At 37.1% G+C, this 17983-nt stretch overlaps 1 protein-coding gene and 1 pseudogene across 19 annotated transcripts in view; both read right to left on the reverse strand.

The window, feature by feature from the left end:
* The window catches only part of ANK2 (ankyrin 2), a 689834-nt gene that overhangs the window by 51573 nt on the left and 620278 nt on the right, over positions 1 to 17983 (reverse strand). For 14 of the 19 annotated variants that reach the window (XM_073804958.1, XM_073804947.1, XM_073804951.1 and 11 more), the window contains 2 exons: positions 13092 to 13194; positions 12288 to 12391 (listed from right to left, as the gene is read on the reverse strand). In XM_073804958.1, coding sequence (XP_073661059.1) covers positions 12288 to 12391; positions 13092 to 13194 — 207 coding nt within the window. The remainder of the gene's footprint in view (positions 1 to 12287; positions 12392 to 13091; positions 13195 to 17983) is intronic. The other 5 variants (XM_033856740.2, XM_073804945.1, XM_033856741.2 and 2 more) reach the window with 1 other exon arrangement.
* Positions 1180 to 2091, reverse strand: LOC109548786 (ER membrane protein complex subunit 3 pseudogene; annotated as a pseudogene).

Genomic DNA, 17983 nt, shown 5'->3' on the forward strand with positions numbered 1-17983 from the left:
AGAAAGGGTTGGTCTTAACTTTGAAGTTGTTTCCTTTGGGCTGTTTCTGCAGCTTAGTTTGAGTTCTTCTCACTATGTTAGTGTAACACTCATTAAAGCGTTGGAAGCACGCACTTTGTCAAGGAGCAAAAATTAAATCAGGCAATCTGATGGTCATACACATAGACACAAAGACACACACAGTGTGCACACCCTTACACAAATAACATTACTGTCTTTCCCAATTCTCCTTGCATTTGCAAGCTTTTTATACCAAAACAGAAAGAGGAAAGCACCATACAGGTGTATTATGGATCTACTGATAGCTTAACCATCACAGAACTATACCAGATTCATCACACCTAGACATTGCATCCATGACAACATGTAAAACATTTCAAAGATATTTCATCAAAGTAAGTTATGGGATAGAAACACAATACATTTATGTTATTTTTAGATAAGTGAAGGAAAAATACCTTAGCGTCCTCTTTATAGCAGAACACAACTCATTAAGCATGCTATTAAACAGAAACCCTGTTGCTAGTAATACAAATGGATGTGAAGGAGCCCAGACTGCCTGTCTGAAGCAGGTCGTGCAGGATGAGACCATGAGAAGAGGCGACACACTTCTTCCCACGTGCAGGAGCCGGTCTAGACCTACCAATTCATACCCAGTCCTCTAAGTTTTTAGTATGTGGCACAAACTGGGGAGTATAACCAACAGTTAAATCCTGAAGTGTGGATATTTCTGGTCTTTATCAAATCACAATGAGAAAATGTTGGCTGCTTTTCTTATTACTAGCGTTTAAGTAGGCGTTTTTTTTTTTTTTGGATCCCAAGAAAACAGGAGTTTACTGTGGTTTAGAATTCAGAATGACTGTACATAATAATTAGGTTTAACTGACAACACTTTTTTTGAAATTTCTGAATTTTTGCTAAGTTTTATATATTATCACTAGCTTGAGTTCCCCCCCTCTCTTACTTTTATTACTAGAGTCACCAGAAGGAAAATTTAAAATATTTCAAAAAGAGCTGTTTCTGGGCAAGTCACCCAGCACACACTCCTAATGTTTCCTCTGGTTTCAAACATAAAGGGGAACCCGGCTCAGACAAGGACAATCCTTGCTGCACACCCGCCGGCTCATGCATCCCACTTTTTATTCCGAGAGGCTCTAGCTCAAAACAAAAGTTACAAGGTTAAGCGCTACTCCGAGTTCCTGACACAGCTAAACCCTGCTTCGTCTTCAAAAACATAGAAGTCTGTAATTCCTTTCTGAACATGCCTTCGAAGTGGAGGTCTTTGGCCATGAGCTCCTTTCTGACACCATCTAGTGCCCACTGGTGGTCCGTCAGCTCCAAAGCCTCCCACTCTGTCTTAAAAGCTCTATTGATGTCTGCGAGCATGGCCATGGCTGCTCCAGTCATCTGTTCCTGCATTAGCCGTGACTGGACAGCAGCATTATCTTGGCCCAAAATCACAGAGTAAATGCTCCAAAGTCCAAAGACATTGAGGAAATACCAGGATGCAGAACTCACCCAGGAGGCATCTAATGTGAGTAGTTCAATTTCTTGCTGTAGCATAGGCTTAAAACAGAGGGTCCGTGGAAACAGGACCTTGGTTATGACAAAGCCTGAAAATGCCATGTTGATCCATCCACCAATAAGAATCAGAGGGAGGACATTTGTGACATTGCCTTTCATCATGTTGGTGAGCATAGTGGGATCAGTCATAAGAGAGGGAGGCACAAACTTCCTTTTAGTTTTTTGAAAAAACCCATCCTCTGGGCTGTTGAAGTAATATTTTCGTGTCAGGAAAGACTGTTTGGGAATTTTTTTCCATTTTCCCTGAGGACTCTGCTTCGAATTAGGACTTGACTGTCAGAGACTTGTTCCTGGGTGAGCTTCTTGTCACTCTGCAGCAGGATGGACATGTAGTGGCAAATCATGCCCATGAAGAAGGTGATGACAACGATAGGCAGGACCACCCAGAGGCAGATGTTGGAGTCGAGCAGCAGCTCTGGTCCTGCCATTTTCACAGAGAGCCGGCTCCTGGCCGGCTGTAGCTGGGTTGATCTTCACCAGGGCGCGGGCTGCGGGGCTCCTCGTCAAGTTCGCCTCTGGGCCTTCTCACGACCCTCAGCCAGGTGAGCCTGGGACAAAACCACAGCCTCGGCCCTTGCGCCCTGCCCACCGCCACGCCGCCAGGCCGCCCACTAAGTAGGAATTCTTAAAAAATTATTTTCTATTTGCCTTTTAAAATGCACTATTGCTCAAAAGAATGAGAGAACTGGTAACACTTCTAGATGACTATAAAGGTTTCTTTTCCATTTTACTATTTTCTTTTGACTATGATATTTATGTTGATTTTTATAAAAACTAGAAAAAAGTGACTTAAGTTTCAACCAGTGCTGTTCCAAACTCATTGCTACATTTCTGACTTTCTCTACTTTCTCTGATTTTGTTTCATCTTTTGAATACTAGCAGCACTGGTGAAGAACAGGGACTCAAACCAGTAAGGAACTATATATAATACATCTACTTGATATTATCAATCTTCAATACTATTTGTACCATGTGAAGGCATTTAGGGAATTTCCCAATTCATGTTGCATGCTGTTACATTTCCACTATGTTTATTCCAGTGATGGCTTAGGGCCTACATAACATCTCCATTTAGAACATCTTCTAGAGGTGCAGGATAAAGCAGGGGGCCCGAACCCCCGGGCCAGGAACAGGTATCTGTCCATGGCTTGTTAGGAACCAGGCCGCACAGCAGGAGGTGAGTGGCAGGCAAATAAGTGAAGCTTCATCTGTATTTACACCCGCCCCCCATCGCTCGCATTACTGCCTGAGCTTCACCTCCTGTCAGCATTATGGTGAGTTGTATAATTATTTCATTATATATTACAATGTAATAATAATAGAAATAAAGGGCACAATAAATGTAATGCGCTTGAATCATCCCCAAACCATCCCCCTGACCACTGTCTGTGGAAAAACTGTCTTCCATGAAACTGGTCCCTGGTGCCCAAAACATTAGAGAGCGCTGCTCTAAGGAATGAATTGAAGTAGCTATGTTCTTGGCTGTAACAATGTTAAAGTAACTATATGTTTGATTACTTTCTCTGATTTTGTGTCATTGGCTGATTTTTTTTTTTTTTTGGCGGTACGCAGGCCTCTCACTGTTGTGGCCTCTCCCATTGCGGAGCACAGGCTCCGGACGCACAGGCTCAGCAGCCATGGCTCACGGGCCCAGCCGCTCCGCGGCATGTGGGATCTTCCCGGACCGGGGCACGAACCCGTGTCCTCTGCATCGGCAGGCGGACTCTCAACCACTGCGCCACCAGGGAAGCCCTGACTGATCTTTTTAAAATTCTCTTTTGTTCTCATTTACTCCATAATTTCCACGCCCCTTTTCATGCAACAATTTGTTACCCTCCTAGTAAGTACTAGGTGCCCTGCTAGGAACCAAGCGAGAATACAGAAAGTAAAGACGTAGTTGCTGCTGCCGAGATGCTCACAGTCTAAGCCCCAAATGTCACATGATGGTTTCACTTACTCAGAATCACTTACTTTCCTAATCAACGAGAAATGAATTAAACCATATATAGAAGCCATATCAGTGCCACAATGACAGTGACCTTGTTCTCCATATTTCTTCCTGTGTCCCCTCAGTGCCTAGCACAATGTAAATAGAGCACATAGTAGGTAGTTAATAAATAATTGTTGAACAGTGAATGAATGGAAGAGTGAAAATGGTAAGTTGTGAGAAGCTGTATATATTTATTTCTTATTGAGAAGAAGCCTAAAATAGAAGGTTATTTAATTCTCTGGTCCCTGGACAAACAATCCAGTCAGACCTCATTCAAATTACTACACTCAGATATTTCAGCTCATAAAATAGCAAAACAGTTGAGAAGGACCGACCTCAATGTTAAATATTCCTCTATAGGTATTTTACTGCTCCAAAATGAGAGACCCAATATATTTATTTCCCTTGATAGAGGATGAAGAAAGACCAAAGGTTTGAAAATAAAAGAACTTAAAGACCGGAGCTGCAAGTAGATAAGTTTAACTATATGTGTCTCGGTGTCATCACAGATCTGGAAAATTATATTTAAGTACTGCACTGGAACACAAAGTAAATTGGAAAAATTTAGGTGCCCATGTGCATAATTCAGAGAAAAGAAAAATTAAATTTCCAATGAAAACAAGTTTTTGTGTCTTTATCAAATAACTAAAGGAAATGCAACAGAGTAACAAAAAGCAACAAGCTCTACTGAGGGAATTATTTGACAAGAGAGACAGAGAGAGAAAGAAAGAGACAAAGAAAGGGGGGGGAGGGAGGGAGGGAGATGGAGAGGAAAGTAAATCAGAAAGATATCAAGAAAGAAACAAAAGCATTGGAAGTCATGAAAGAGCTAAATACTGATAGTAAAAATTAATAAAAATATTTACAAATTTAGCAAGAAAATACCCTAAGCCAATCAGACTCAAATAATGTAACTGCAGAATAAACAACCAATTAAAAAGCTGACTATGTAGAACTCTATACCAAAAGAAGTCTTTTCTTCAAATAAGAGGGAATAAGAGAAATAATGATTCAAGATTATATCTAGGGCTGATGAAAAATCTTTTAGATAAAAGTCAACATGCTAATCATTAATCCCAATAGTTTGTAATATAAAATTAGGTTAGCATTTGAGCATTTTCATTTAAAAAATCAGAATCAAAAGGTGTCACTATTTGGATAGGAAGTAGAATTAGTGGATAGTTATTTTGTGATGTATAAAACAATTTCAAGGGACATCCCTGGTGGTACAGTGGTTAAGAATCTGCCTGCCAATGCAGGGGACATGGGTTTGAGCCCTGGTCTTGGAAGACCCCACGTGCCGTGGAGCAACTAAGCCCATGCGCCACAACTACTGAGCCTGCACTCCAGAGCCCGCGAGCCACAACTACTGAGCCCGCGTGCCACAATTACTGAAGCCCGCGCGCCTAGAGCTCGGCTCCTCAACAAGAGAAGCCACCACAATGAGAAGCCCATGCACCACTACGAAGAGTAGCCCCCGCTCGCCACAACTAGAGAAAGCCCTCGTGCAGCAACGAAGACCCAAAGCGGCCAAAAATAAATAAATGAAATAAATTTATAAAAATTAAAAAAAAATTTCAAAAAGCTAAAAGCAGATTATAAAAGACCATTTACTTTTTTTGGTACCATAGGAAAAAGTGAAAGGTTGGAAAGGAGGGAGTCATTATATGAATCAGTTCACATACTAGGTTTGATTAAGTAAATATGATTTTCTCATATGTTCAGATTAAAAATGGGACAAGATAATGCCTATAAACAGTTGGAGATGAAAGGAGTTGAAGTAAAAACATGTAATTAAGTATGCACAGAGGTATCGTATATGGATTAAAGCTAAGCTCCACTGTTTATGAGCACTGACTAAGCCTCATCTGTCAATGAAGGATAATCATACCACCACTTAAGGGCAGAGTGAGGATTAAATCATGTATGGGTAAAGCACATAGAATTCAATAAATGCTTGTTCCCATCATTTTCCTTTCCTGGCACCATATGGTTTTATATGTCTTAAAAATTATAGTATAATATAATACCTAAAAAATAAACAGAGAAACTTAACGTTTATTAAATACCTACAATGAACCCGGAACTTTGTTAAAGCAGTTTAATATGGAGTTTTCATTGGTTTATGAACTGTACTATTCAAAGAAGATATAAAAATACTATTATCACAGAGCACAAGATAATGCAGCAAGTACCATGCTGTTTCCTGGATACAACTCTGATCTACCAAGAGATCCATCCCTGTCTTGAATTATTGCTGTAACCTCGGGCAAGGCACTTAACATCTTTCGGTTTCAGTTTTCTCATCCATAACATGAGAGACATTAAATTCTTAAACTCTAAGGTGGCCTTCTGGTGTTAAAATTCTAACTAGGTTAGACAACCTATTGGAATATTCCATTTCAGATGTTCTGGAAGCATTCCTAATTGGAAAATAAACTGCTACTCCTGCAAGAAATATACACTATTTTTGCTGTATGGTTAAAACAGTCAAGGAGCAGTTTTGCAGAAAATGTATACACATACTGCACTAAACATTGACTTCAGACTGTACAGACAAAAAACATCACGTAACATACTCGGTTTTAACTGTATATCTTACTCTCCAAATGAAATTCAACAATCATGCAAATTAGAAACCCTTATTGAAGTTTTCTAAATTGTGAGATACGATGTTATCACAATTTAAAAGGAATAAAAGCCAAAGCAATCCACCATTATTATGCAGATGACTTGCCTAGGAATATGTAGTTGATTAGCTAGACAGGTACATGCTTCAGAGGAGGCAGCAGAAAACAATGATTCTGCACTTTTGAGGACTATATCCTCCACCCCAAAAGTTATGAATCCTTAGGTTTACTTTTAATTCATCCAGGACCATGGGGTGGGGACGGGGAGGACACTGCAGCATTTGAAGTTAGTTATTGATTGAAAATAGGGGAAAAAATGTCATCAGGGTGCTTCAGTGATCCACATATACATAGCAAGAGGGCCTTAAATCTGATTTCTGGGGCACTATGAGAAAACCGTATCATGAGCTCTTTCTCCTCTATAATTTCCTTAATTCCTTCCCAATCTTTGAAATTCCATGAACTGAAAAACTGATGAAAAACGGCTTTGAAAAAAGTGCCTCAAACTTGTTAAAATCACCAAAATATTTATCACTCACTTTGTTCATGTATAGAAACATAATATTTAGTGTGTATTTCAGAAAAAAGTAAAAGAATGGATGTACATTTTTCAAAATTGAAAACGGTTTTATTTGTAGACAATCTTTAGTATCATGATGGATGACTGTAAAATAAAACATAATAATCAGCAGTTTGATAAGAACCTTTAAAAATAACTTTATTAAAATGAAATAGAATAATGGATGTCTTTAGAACACTGGAATCATTCTACAGCACAATTTGTAAAATATCAAAAGGCTGCATTTAAAGTAGTACTAGCAAGCAAATGCACTATTAATAAACTTTCAGCCCTTGGTTCACCTAGAATATAGTTAAAAAAAAAAAAAAAACCTCTGCTAAGTGACACTTAAAATCACAACCTTTACTATAACTTGAAAATAGCTCAACCAATTTGCATAATTGCTGGAATAGCATTTTTCAGCTCTATGTAGCACTTGTTCTCACAAAAGAAGCTAAGATATGGAGACCCATGACCAAGACAGGCTCTCACTTTAGGTCTACATTCATTTTGGTACAACCCTACCTAATTTCCAATAAAATAAGAAATACCCACTTTCTCTATACCATATGGCCATGATATGAATAAAATACATCATTCTCTCTCTCTCTCTCTCTCTCTCTCTCTCTCTCTCTCTCTCTCTCTCTCTCTCTCTCTCTGGCTAGGTATGGTCACACTAAAGCATCCTGAGGCAGGGTATATGCAGAAGGAAATGACAAAAGGAGGAGAGGAAGAGGCAACATGTTCAGAGAAAGAATTATGCAGAAGTTCACCTGCTGTTGTCACGATCAAGACATGGAGAGGTGCGGCTGCAACAGAATAGATACTTTAGCACAGAGAAGGAATGGATAACGTGAAATATAAAGAAGGAAATCAGAAGTGACTTTCAACTGAGATATATTATTTATATACCAATACCGTATTCATTGAAAAAAAGATGGAAATACAAATGAGATACAGCTCTATGCAAATGCTGAGAGAAGAGCCAGGTACAGGGGCTCTGTAGCAACTCCCAGGTTAGGGAACTGGGATATTATAAAATCACTGGAACGTGGATTTGTAGCCTTATTCAACTCTGGCTTACGTGGGCACTTAAAATCTAAATGTCCAAGAAGCTACAAAGCATCAAAGGGCATTATAATGAGAGTTTCAAAGTTTTCGATTTGATGGACATAGTTTTGCCTCCAAAGCTTTTCTTTCATACTTTTAATACTTTCAAAATAATGGTAATGACCTTTTGGGCTCTTACAGAAGAAATGCAAACAGAAAAGGCACAATTAAAAAAAAATAGCTCCAATGACACACAATAGCATAAACTATAAGGCAGAGTAGGTAACATTAATTACCTACTAGTAAGTAACAGAAACTATGCAAACAAAATCTTAGTGCTTTTTTCAAGACTTTCACTCTCTGTTTTGGGGATTGCTGTCTTCCTCGCTGGTCATATTGTTGAATCCCACTTTACAGTCCTGCCTTTCACTCCTCTTCTACGTGAGTCTGCTCTTCCTCAAAACACTCCATACGTTTTTCACAGAGTTCACTTGGGTTTTCAACACCTGATGATATATAAATGGATATACATATCCTTTGGACCAGAAACCCAGCCTTACAAAAGGCTGGGTACAGCCTTACAAAAGGCTGGCTTTGCTACTTATAAAATAATTTTCTTCATCCAGAAGAATTTACCTTCATGTACCTTTTAAAAAAGGAGTGTTTGAAATACACTAACAGCTAAATTAACCGCTATATGTACTTAGATAAATATTAACGTTGTCAAATGAGAAACAGCTTTAACTTCCTTGAGTTTCAAATATCACCTTCCACTATTTGAGCTAACATCTTTACTTTTTTTTTTTTTAAATAGACTATATTTTTTAGAGTAGTTTTAGGTTCACAGCAGAACCATCTTCAGCATGTTTTTATGAAAAGGAAGTCCTTTAAAAGATTACTTTCTTATTGACTTCTAGTTACCATATCTTGTAGTATAACATCATGAATTGACATTTATTTGTTGGCACTTGGCTGTTATTAAAAAAGTATAAAAATAAAGACTTTCGAAATAATATTTCAAGTGAGTCACAAAACTAGCTCTCACTAGGAACTTGTGCCTTACATCTGTTGATTCATTATGCACTTATGAAATAGGGAAGATTAAATTCAAATTCAATCTTGTCCAACCTTGTGTTGGATGTGATTATGACTGGGATACTAGAAATAATAATTGTTGGTTAGAGTGTGAATCAGTAAGGCAACTTCTTCAAGAACAACAACAAAAATATTACTGTCAGCCTTTCTTTTGCTAGCTATTGGCTGTATCTCTTGGTCAGAACAGGCTTTTTAATCACTGATACCTATTCTCCTATAGTGACAGACATTAGTCATCGGAAACAGTAGAAGTAAAAGAAAATCACTAATAGTGCTTATTGGTAGAAGCTGTGTCTTCCATTAATCTAAAATCCCTTTATCTAATCTAATAGAACATTATACATCAAATTAGTGGCATATGCATATAAAAGCTAACTTTTTATCCCTCCTATCAAAAATTATTTTTTTCTTATATTTTGGGCAGATTTTGAAGTGGCTTAGGAATTCACCCAATTAATTAAAGAGAAACTCAGTTCCTTGAAAACTATATAAAAACTATTACTCAGGAATCTGGTGTATAATGAATAAAATTACATGTCATTGTTACATGATATATTATGAATTTTATTCATATACATTCATATCATGGTAGCTTTCAAATACCATCACCCTCAGAATCATTGAGTTTTCAATGGTAACTACCCATCCTCTTAGAGTCATCTTTTGCACTGTGTTCATTCAAATACTATAGTAGAGACACAACTTTATGATAGATTACCTGATTAAAAATAATAAGTCAAACACTGCCATTATGAACTGTACCACATTGGTTATTGTCATTTAGAGGATTCAGAATACATTTTGTTTCACTGATTTGGAATTTGTTAAAGATGTGGAAAATGTGTATGGGGATTATATAAATACTAATGACTATAATCTATTGAGTACTTATTCTTTCTAGGCAAAATACTAACTACTTAAGAAGTGTCGAATACTTAAAGCTCCACTATGGAATTCATAATATAACATTCATCTTATAGGTAAGTAAACTGAAACTTATATATTTTATACAACTTGCCCAGTGTCACATATTGAGTGTCAGGGCCAGGATCTGAATTCTGATTGATCTGATTCCAAACACACTCTTAACCATCATGTTATCTCTCTTCCAGAGATTGTCTTCCAAGTTCAAATAACAACACATAGGTGTGTTTCTTAAAGGTAGTGGCTAGGTTTTACTCATCTATGTTCCTTAGTGCCTGGCACAAGGTTTGATACATTGTAGAATTCAACAGTGTGTGAAGAATGAATACTTAAGTAAATGGAAAGGATAAAAAATATTTGAAGTAACTAGTCATATGTTAATTACCTAAGTCACCCTTAAAGTCAAACTTTTATTAGGCAATTTTGTTCCTTTCTAACGGTTTGTATAAAACATATATATCTGCTCTATTGGTACTTGTAGAATATACCAGTGCCAAGGCCCCAGTGACAGAGACTGTGATGTAACTGATTTGAGTTGGGGCCCAGGCATCAATATTTTTTAAAGCTCCCAGGTGACACCAATGTACAGCCAGCATTGAGGATTAGCATCAGTGATCAGGTGTGAAGTTAACAGAAAAACTGATTTATTAGAGACCAAGATTTTAAAGATCCTTATTTTAATGAGTGATTAAACTTTAACCACGGGATACTCTTGTTTCATCATAAGTAATCAATTCTAATTACTTACACATGTATCTAGTTTTATACTATTGGTATGTATATCGATGTACCTCATCTGAGTATTTTACTGCCCTTCAGTAGTTAAGACTTCTTTAAGAAATTCCTTTTATAAAGTAAATTATTTTGGAAATTGAAATACCACCATAACACTTTGACTCTTTTATAAATTCGGTTACTAATAGTTAATTACATTTTGCTTAAAATAATCTTGTCACTTTGTAGGCTGGGTATGGGCTTCAAATACTAGACTATGGTTTCTAGATTCTGAACTATTATCCATCAACACTCTAGGTCCAACTTTCTTTTTTTTTTTCTTCTCATCATTGTTGAAAAACTTAGTAGCAGAATGCAATGTTATGCTTTTTGAGTAGTTTATAGCTGTCAGATTTTAATTATTTTATACTTAAAAATGTGTAAGTAAATCTGGATGAGCTTTAATTGATTTTTATTCCCTTGAATAACACCTGCCTCAAGGACTAGCTTTTACTTATTTAACAAAGAAGAGTATTATGATTATTTTCAATAACTAATTTTATATTCATTCTCCGAGCCTTTAACAGAAGATCAGGCTAAGAAGTACAACATTTTTAACTACAATATCTTAGAATGCTTTCCTGAAAGGAGAATATTTTTTTTATATTTATTTATTTTGGCTGCTCTGGGTCTTAGTTGCAGCATACGGGATCTAGTTCCCTGACCAGGGATCGAACCCCGGGCCCCCTGCACTGGGAGCACGGAGTCTTACCCACTGGACCACCAGGGAAATCCCTGAAAGGAGAATATTTTAGAATAATCAGAACAAGAAAGAATCTACTAAAAATAGTTCTGGGGATTATGGAAAAAGAGTTTGGGATAATAATTTAAATCAAAATATTATATTTAGTTAGATAAAATATGGCAGGGATTAAAAGTGATTAAATAAAAACATCTTAAAAGTTTATATGTAATTATGAAATTACTATACAACTTGACACCATTGAAATGTAAGGAAAAAAGCAATCATGAAGAGTTTACAATTTAAAACTCCTTAAGGAATGTATATTCCACATAATTGAATTCTTATAACTTAAGATGATCTTTAAGAATGTTTAAACTTATTAACTCAAAGCCCTACTTTTTAATGAGTTGATATAAATAGGCAGCATTTCTTAAGTAGTGGCAAATATATTATCTGGATGACTTTTAAAAGACAACTGAGAACCTGACTGGTTGCATTCAAATTTTCCTTTTTAGAATATCCCTACTTCAAACAGCTTGTGAACTCCTCTATACATTTGTATGACTCACACTTCCGTAAACATGATTTTAAATGCATTAAAACATAAGCAAAGGCATTTATGAAACTAGTCAGTTAATCTTAGTAAACAGAAATTTCAAAAAAGCAAATGATCTTGCCCCTCTTTTCAAGGCCATCTTAAAGACAAAAATGTGAACAGTAAGGAGGCCACTGGTATACTCTGGTTAGTTAGCAAGCTGTCTGACGCAATTCTACGACTTATTTGAAAACAATGGTCAGTTCTTCTATGCTGAATTCGACGCTTTTTGCTGGTTTGTTTGTGTGGATAGAGTCGATGGTGGATAAAGCAGTGACAAGTTTTCAAAAAGGTCACTTCCCCTGTAAGCTAGCCATCAGCTAAAGCTACTGGACAAAGCTGTTATTTTCACTCATCTCTTTTTACCTCTCGATCTGGATGCATAATATTGATTTACTTACCCTGAATGAATAGGGCTGGAAGAAAGAGCCACGTTGTCTAAGTTCTCAGTGCCCCAGCTTAGACGATAAGAATTCCTTTCTGCCTCCTTGGCTAGAGTTGACACCTAAACACAAAGAACACTGGATTTAATAAAAAGATGTTCCTTCAATTAAATTAAAATATAATGAACTTTAAAAAAATGGCGTGACAGGAAAGTGATATTACCTGGAAAAACGCTCATTTAAAAATATGATAGAAGACCAAGGCATTTAAAATGTATCTTTATAATGCATTCCCATTTAAATTATATTATTGATATAGGATCACATTTCTGTAATTGTCTTTGAAAAGAGTAGGTGTTCATCTACTTCCTATATCCAGCCAAAGCTGATAAAATTATATCTAAAATGAAAATATTCCATAACAAATTCTATATCTTTTCTAATAGAAAACAATTTTAAATATAGAGAGACATATTTTTAACCTGTACCTTTCATCTTTTACCTTAAATGCATCCTACCTTACATTTTCCTTTAATAGAGATTTTATAAAGGAATTGAGTTTTATATATAATGTCCACCCGGAAGAATCCAGTATAGCTGAAGAAACAAGCAGTATGTTATTTTAGAAAAACTCTGCTCACTGAAAAATGCAGCAAACATTTTTTATGTTTTAGAAAAACTCTTAAATCCCTTATCCTAGATTATCAACTGAATTAATACAATTTTTTTTAGATTAAAAAACTTCCTCTGGACATTTCCGGCATCCGATAATGCTAAAAAGCTCTCCAGAAAGCAGAAATGTGAAGGCAAAAAGTCACATACCTGGTGACTGGGGATCACAACTGTGTCGTCAATCATGGCACTGTCCCTCAGGTATGAGGCATGGCTCAGGGTGTGAGACCTGTCGGAACTGAAGGATCGAAGGCTGGTAGGTTGGCAGGAGGTCATGGTCAAATACCAACAGCAGTAGTAGGGTTGGGAGGATGAAATGACGAGCCGAGCAGGAGAGTGAAAAAAGCGTGCTATTAGCTAACAGTGCAACTTCCAGGGGGACATAAATCGCAACCGTGGAAGAAGGAAACACAGGTCTCTGTGTTGCCGTACCTCTCTGTCCCACAGCTAAACTAACGTATCTTTTGACTGGTTCCTACCACTCAATGGCAAGGGCACAAGGGAATCCAGAAGATAAAATTTGATACTCCTAATCTGATTCATTTTCTTCCCAGAAATGTTTGAAACCAACAACTGTAGCTTACTTACTGCCAGTATAAGAAATTCACACAGAAAATAATTCCAGGATAGATTGTTTAAATCTGTGTTAAATGTAAATCTCCCTGCAACTAAGAAAAATGTTAGGGGTCGGGGGAGGGGAATAAGACAGCCCTTGGAGAGAATGAAATGAAAGCACAGGTTCCTCATTTTCCTTTCTCTCCACGCCTCTTTTTCCTCCTCTCCAACTGTGAATGACTGAATGTTCGTGCACACCCCTGGAAGCTACAGAGTGAGATGAACTGTGGCCAGATGCATGTTTCCTGCGGAAGTGGTGTCCCTCCTGTTTGTCCCTGGTGTTTCCAACAATGCTATTTCAAAGGACAGCACTGTTCCTCGTGCATGTCCTGTGTGTGGTGAGTGAAGCACCACAGAGTGCTGGTTGCTGTGGCAATGAGATGCAAGAGCACAAGAAACTGTTTCCAAGACCAACCCACAAAACACACACATCCGCCAGCACGAAAACGAACTACCAGTAGACACTGACCCAAAACTGAGGTTTGGCTTCAAAATGGGATTTAGGCCTTGATAATCAATGCTTTACACTTCTGATAAATCTGAATTTCAAAGTTCTGAATTATATACTCAAATGAAATTGGTGAACCTTGACATTTGCATAGATGCAATTTCATTCCTTCTTAGTCAATTTGTGCAATCAAATGACAAATAGATTGATAACTTAAATAAACTATATTTTATACATGTTAGTCCAAGTATTAAAGATCTGTATTCAAAATATTAGCCCAAAGCCCATAGGGGAAAATAAAGAGATATGCAAACTTTCACAATATTGATAGAAGCAAGGTTTCATTTACGTTTAGCTAGTAGGTATTTGGCTAGTGAAGCGCTACAGAATTATGGACTAAACATCAAGTTAGCATATTTATTAGCAGAAGCTATTTTCTTTTGCAAATATACCTAAGTTTGTAAGCCATATACTGTCATCTTTATGAGGTGTCAATATTGCCAACTTCAATTATTTTTGAGGAAATCATCACTTGGTAGATAATTCATAGTAATTTGGGGCTTTCTCCTATTCTGCTGTAGGATTTATGCCCCCAAAGTAAATGCCGAATATTAGAGGGTAAGTGACATGAATCAAAAAAAGTTTAACTGTCTGATCCTGGGACTTCCCTGGCAGTCCAGTGGTTAAGACTCCACGCTCCCAATGCAGGGGACATTGGGATCTCTGGCTGGGGAACTAAGATCCCACATGCCACATGGTGTGGCCAAATAAATAAATAATCAAATATACTTCAATAAAAAATAAAATAAATATTTAATTGATCCTATGTTTTTACACCTATATTAATCTGTGTTTATAATAAAATCAAATCTAAATAGAATTTGACAATATACTATTTTATGTTATATAAGCTCTTGGGGAAGATTGAGGCTCCTGACACGGCCAAGGCAGGAGCAGCCTGAACGCCTAGCAAACCTATTCACAGGGGTTTTAGTCCGGGCACTTGGAAACAGCTTACATTATAGCTGTTTTTACAGCTGTGCAGTTAGATTTTGATGGTGCGCTTCATAAACAGGCTGCTGTGACCAACCTTGGTGTGACCTTGAAATTGAGGATGGGAAGGTGATTAAATTATTGGGGAAAGGGGTTTTTAATCTCAGCAAAAGCTTGTCTCAATTAGTGGACTGAGCATTTTTTTTTTCCTGCACTTGTATTGTTTTGTACCAGGCAGCACTAAGATCAACAGCTCTTAAATTCTATTATCCTTTATTTTGTTTTGAATTGAGCCAAGAGAGGGCAAACAGTAGAGAGGTCAACCTCTTGAAATGATATGGTGTCTACAGGCGCAACCATCTGCCCCCATTAGTTCTGCTGGGCTCAGATTTGTTAATTACTTAATCTCTATCCTCAGCTTTAAAATTCAAAGATCCAGATGGTGACTTTACACATTTAAAAGTGCTAGATTCGTATGAATGAACAGTACTAAAGGACCAACAGGCACTGGAGTAAAGGAGTAAAGATGCCTGCTCATAACAGCAAGTAGAGACGTCGTCACTACGTAGATTAACCCTTAAAGGCAGCACTGGAATAGTAGAAACACAGGTCTCAAAGGGGAAATGGAAATTTAGCTTGGATGGGAACAACTTGAATGGCAAAAAGAAGGTACCTCAAATAAGACCCAGTGACGTGGCTGCCACCACTGTAAATGTGTAAACTTTGAAAAAAAGGCAGCCAGGTCTCAATGGCCACTCTAAGGGAGGCACCACAACTGGGTGGATGTCTGTCTGCTTTAGGAACGAGGTATAAAGAGCTCATCTGGCTGTGAATGTAGAGCTACATCCTGCAATCAGTGTATCAGAAATAAAGGTGGATTACTGATATCCATCTACCCAATACCTGGGTCTATCTTTCAATTGGTTTTGAAACAGGAGCAAAGGGGTGTTGGTGCTATTTTTTGTCTTTCCTAGAGCCCCAACAGGAAAGAAATACAGGGGGAGAAGAAAGGAAAGAAAGAGACAAAGTGACTGACCACAAAAAGGAGGTTGGGGTAGGGAGAAAAAGATATTAGAAGATGCAGACAGAGAGTGAGGAAAGTTGGAGAGACAGAGGGAGAGAGAATAAGTTGAAACTATATGTCTAAATATCTCTATCCTCTGATTTTATTCTAGTTCACTCTGCTTACTGCCTTCTAAAATGCTAATTGGTATTTAATCAATGTTTATAGTTCTAACTGATCTTTTTTCTATGACATCATAGAATCTACTTAAATGAAATATATGAAGTAAGAATATTCCAAGAGTAAAGAAATTATTCTCTCTAAAGGAATCATGACCAGCACAAAGGTCTGGGATAACTCAAGTCTCTGGATCAGAAATTGCCTACCCTGATTTAAAACAGTGCAAGCAAATTCAAATATTTTGCAACAGAGTTGCCTTTTTTTTTTTTTTTCCAGTAAGTCAGAGGTGGTGCTGTTCAGTTAATAAATCTGCAATAGCACATATCCATAAAAGTGTAAATTTTTACTTGCTGTTTAGCTAAGGGATAGGCCAAGAGTTTTTTATGATCTTAAATTTATACTTTTTTCACCATGATACAACTGGTTTCTGGACACATATTAGGTGGTATCAAAGTCTGTAATTCCACAGAAAAGTATAATAATTACTATCTTAGGAAGCTGCAATATTTATTAGACATCCAATGAACGGTGTTTTCAAACCTACTGAGCAAGTGAATATCCAAAAATGTCAATGTGTCTGATTTAATACACGGAGAATCTTTTGTGGTTCATTGTTATTTAGCGTTTTGCATTGAATTTGAATAGTATTTTTAATTTGTGAGTAATAATAAAATAAAAGGGACACAAAATCCAGCGAATCAAATTGACTGTGTTTCTATTCAATGTGATTAAAATTTACCTATTTTTATTCTTCTGCATCCATGTACATTTTAGGCATCTGAATCATTTTTTTTTTTTAATCATCTCCAACTATACATAGGCTAATTAGGTTCCTTTTGGGGAAGCCATGCTAATGTTTTATCAACCACAAGGTGGAGCTGTGACCGTTAAAACAGTCAGGCCTGGGGCCTGTCACAGACTGATTCTAGTAAAATACTCACCCTTCTAGCTTGAATAGATATTCAATACATAAAAATCCTAATCTGAGAATAAATCCATAATTCTAGAATATAAGCACCCCCTGCCAAGACAGACAGACAGACACACACACACACACACACACACACACACACACACACACATACATACATTGAGCAGGGAGCAGGGAAATGTGGATGTATCCAGGAAAATCATGTTTTCATGCTATGTAATACCTACCTGGGCATGGTACTATTGAAAGCACACCAAATAAAGAAATAATGAAAAGGAAAAAAATGGTTACCGAAAAAAGGTAACTTATATTGAATTGTCTAAGCAAAATTTAAAAAATAAATAAAACACTGCATTGCAATCATGAAAATGAGATACTGACTATAATTCCATCTTGGAGAGCATGAATACCTCTGGTGTTCTAGAAATGCAAGTGTGGAGCTGGACAACAGCTCACGTCTCCAATGTTTCACATCTCCTGTCTTTACAAGCTGAGAAGTATTCAGTTTAGGTAGAATCCTCTAACCACTGACCCCTGTCTTATAGAAAGTATTGTTCTAAATCTTTCTCAGTACTAAGTACTTTCAAAGAAGGCAAAAGGATCAAATCAAGCACTTACTCTTAGTAAAAGAAATCAAGCTGGGAAAAAAAAAGGATTTTTGGATAACAGTAATATGATTATTCATAGCTTATTATGAATTTTTGCAAAGCCATAAACATTTCACTTTATTGAAATTTGAAGCCTTTTAAGAATCTCAGACTGTGAGGCCCAAATCAATCAGTGTGTCAACATTCAATATCTAGAACGCTGACACCATCACAAGCTCCCCTACCCTCACCCGCCAAACGGCTCCTCCCTGTGTACCCTGATCC

The sequence above is a fragment of the Tursiops truncatus genome, chromosome 5, assembly GCF_011762595.2.
Source record: "Tursiops truncatus isolate mTurTru1 chromosome 5, mTurTru1.mat.Y, whole genome shotgun sequence".
NCBI lineage: Eukaryota > Metazoa > Chordata > Mammalia > Artiodactyla > Delphinidae > Tursiops > Tursiops truncatus.